This window comes from Acanthisitta chloris, unplaced genomic scaffold (genome assembly GCF_000695815.1).
Source record: "Acanthisitta chloris isolate BGI_N310 unplaced genomic scaffold, ASM69581v1 scaffold17320, whole genome shotgun sequence".
Lineage (NCBI taxonomy): Eukaryota > Metazoa > Chordata > Aves > Passeriformes > Acanthisittidae > Acanthisitta > Acanthisitta chloris.
This window is the reverse complement of record NW_008650081.1, coordinates 1-3,063: the sequence shown is the minus strand read 5'-3', so window position 1 is coordinate 3,063 and position 3,063 is coordinate 1. Positions and strand designations below refer to the sequence as shown.

The 3,063-nt window shown below is 55.3% G+C and overlaps 1 protein-coding gene across 1 annotated transcript in view; it reads right to left on the bottom strand.

Annotated features, from left to right (window-relative positions):
• The window catches only part of LMAN2 (lectin, mannose-binding 2), a 3,334-nt gene extending 307 nt beyond the window's left edge, over positions 1 to 3,027 (bottom strand). The window contains exons 1-6 of the mRNA XM_009083668.1: positions 2,870 to 3,027; positions 2,602 to 2,681; positions 1,274 to 1,435; positions 820 to 934; positions 319 to 438; positions 1 to 172 (exon numbers count right to left, since the gene is read on the bottom strand). The exon at positions 1 to 172 is cut by the window's left edge and continues 307 nt beyond it. Of these exons, the coding sequence (XP_009081916.1) occupies positions 12 to 172; positions 319 to 438; positions 820 to 934; positions 1,274 to 1,411 (534 nt within the window). The 5' untranslated portion in view covers positions 1,412 to 1,435; positions 2,602 to 2,681; positions 2,870 to 3,027 and the 3' untranslated portion in view covers positions 1 to 11. The remainder of the gene's footprint in view (positions 173 to 318; positions 439 to 819; positions 935 to 1,273; positions 1,436 to 2,601; positions 2,682 to 2,869) is intronic.
• Between the last annotated feature and the right edge of the window lie 36 nt (positions 3,028 to 3,063).

Genomic DNA, 3,063 nt, shown 5'->3' with positions numbered 1-3,063 from the left:
CAGGTCTTCTGCTAGTAGAAACGCTTGTTCCGTTCCTGGCGCTTCTGGAAGACCACAGCTCCCACCACAGCGCAGACGATGATTCCCAGCAGAGCACAGAGCAGGAGCAGGAACACCTTCCAGCCTGTCAGGGGCCCGCTCCGGAAATTCCCCGTCGGGTCATCCACATTGTCTGTGAGGGCAAGGAAAGCTCCAGAGGTCAACCCAACCTTGGCTCCCCTGTGGCATCTTGCAGTGTGAACCAGCCCCGATGCCTTCCAGAGTCTTGCCCCAACATCCCAATCCCCCATGGAAGGTTTCCACAGCCCACGGACTCACCTTTGGGGGATTTAAGGAGGCTGACGCTCGGCTCGATCTTGGTCCAGTCAACGGTGTCATCTTCTACAGGGTGGTCCACCATGAGCTGGAACAGCTTCATGGAGATAATGTCATGATTGTCTGGGGAACAACCAACACCAAATGCTGTCAGAAGCTTTGGGATGTCCAGGCACATGGAGCATCCCTTGGACACTACTCTGCCATGTCCAGTCTCCTTCCCCCTCAAGTTACCCTCATGCCCAGGTACAAAACTACAATCCAATGCCCTCAGGTACCTCCTTCCCCCAGCCACAGGTCTCTACCCAACCGGGTTTCAAGAGCCTAGTGAACAACTGAGGGAAAGGAAGCCATGGAAGCTATCCAGTGCATCCAAAGTGTTACAGTCACAGAATCATTAAGGCTGGAAGGGACCTCTGGAGATCATTCAGTCCAACCCCCCGCCACACAGTGTCACCTACTGCAGGCTCCAACCACCACATTCCCCTGAGCAAAGCCTCTCACCAGAGAGATCTCCAGTGCCAGCAGAAGCACCAAAGAAATATCCAGTTGGCAGTTGCACCCCTGCAATGTCGATGCAGTTCTTCCATTCATTCTTGTCTTCCACGTCGGTCATCACCTGTAAGGCCAAGAGAGGATCACACCAGGAATGCACAGAATCACATGGAATTACAGGGTGAGTGAGGTTGGAAGGGGCCACAGTCAGTTATCTAGTCCAACCTCCCTACTCAAGCAGAGCCACCCCGGAGTACATGGCACAGGGTAGTGTCCAGGTGGTTTTGAGTACCTCCAATGAGGGACACTCCCCACCCTCTCCAGGTAACTGCCTTCCACATGCCGCTATCCTTTGCGAGCTAGAGGTGCTGGAGAGGCATGAAAACCCATCTCCAAGTCACTGGTTGAGCACGCCCACCCCTCGGCCCTGCTCCAGCTGAGGTGCAGGACCCCCAGGCCTCACCGTGAGCCGCCCCCGGGAGTAGCGGATGGCCAGGAAGGTGTCGTGGTTCTGGTTGCGCAGGTCAGCCGAGCACCCTGCCAGCTCCGTCCAGCGCCCGTCCTTGCTGTGCTCGTACGTCAGCGACCCGTTGTTCACCATGGCCGAGATGTAGGGGAACACACGCTGTGGAGGGACACACAGAGGCTGCTGGGGCTGTGGGAACCTCCTGGACACACAGGCATCTCACCCTCCGTGAGTGCAGGGTGGGAGCACGGGCACGGTGACAGCACCACGGGTCAGTATGGAGCACGCGACAAGGAATGAAGGCTGTTCCTCCATGTAAAGCTGCTCCTAAACTGAGCCAGAGCATGTTCTGCCTAAAGCAGAGTCACCGTTTCTGTATCAAAACCCCCATTCTGTGACCAAACCTACTCTGTACTGTGTCCAGGGTAAAAAGATAGCCCCAGCCTTGCAGAGCCTGGGTAACAATCATAGAATCATGGAATCATTTAGGTTGGAAAAGACCTCCGAGATCATCAAGTCCAACCTGTGACCCATCACCACCTTGTCAACTAGACCAGAGCACTAAGAGCCATGTCCAGTTGTTTCCTGAACACCAAGAAGTGTAAGAACAGAGCACAAGACCTAGAACAGGCAGAGATCCCACAGAACCATCAAAACCACACACAGGGCTTTGTGGTCAGCAGATTACCTACACTAGGAGAGGCCAACTAGAGGCAGGAATTCACCTCCCATGAGCATCAAGACTACAGGGAGATGGGTCATTTTCAGGTGCTTTGTGACTGAAGCATCATGTTTTGTGTGGTAGAGACCTCAGAGCACAGTTCGGTTTGCTGACTGTGCCATAACGAGATCCACAGAGACAGAGCAGGACAGATAAAAAGGACCCTCAGCCACCACGGGACTGAGCTGTACTGCAGCCACAGGGAATTCTGGAGCAAAAAAGCTACCTCAGGAATTTCTCTCAGAGTCACTCAGGTTGCAAAGAGAAAATAAGCTCAGACACAACATGGAATGAGCACAGAGCCCAGGGAATGACACTCAGGCTGGATATTGACAGGTGCCTGGTTTACATCAGCCTCATGCCTGCTCTTCTGCACAGAGGGAAATGCCTTGGAAACATCTGTATAGTCAACAGCAACGCGAGGAGCAAGGACCTTATCATCTCCCCTAATGCATGTCCAAACTCTTCCCTTTCCCAGCTCCCAACACAGGGAGAGAAGACCAGGCTCATGTGAGGGCAGACTTTTCCTTGGACTAGGTGTGAAGCACTCGGAGCAGGATGGGAACAGCCTCTAGACACTGCTCAGGCTCCCTGGACCACTCACCTCTGTGGCTTCATCGTTGGGATACGTATCAAGGAAAATAGCCAGTCCATGAAAGTTGTCCTTGCTGCCAAAGACAGGACCTGGAACAGGGCACAACATTGGAGACAGAAGGTTCTGCCTCAGAAACGTCTGAGCTGTATGAGCTGATTACTGCCAGGCAGGTGGCTGAGGGCACCTGCCCCCAGGGCAGAACACCAGAGAGGGAGCTCAGAGGCCCTTCCAGGGCAGGACACGTGTGTCACCGCCCAGCCGAGCCCCCGGCACTGACCTGGCACCAGGCGATCCTGCGTGTACCACAGAGCCAGCCCATCCCCGTGCAGGTTCTTCTTGCCGGCTCCATGGATCTTGAAGTGGACGTGCAGCTCCCAATCCTTGAGGAAGCAGGGCTGTGGGAGAGAGCCCGGCGGCTCAGCGCGAGGGCCGGGCGAGGCGGTGGGGCCGCCCCGAGCCCCCACCCGTGTC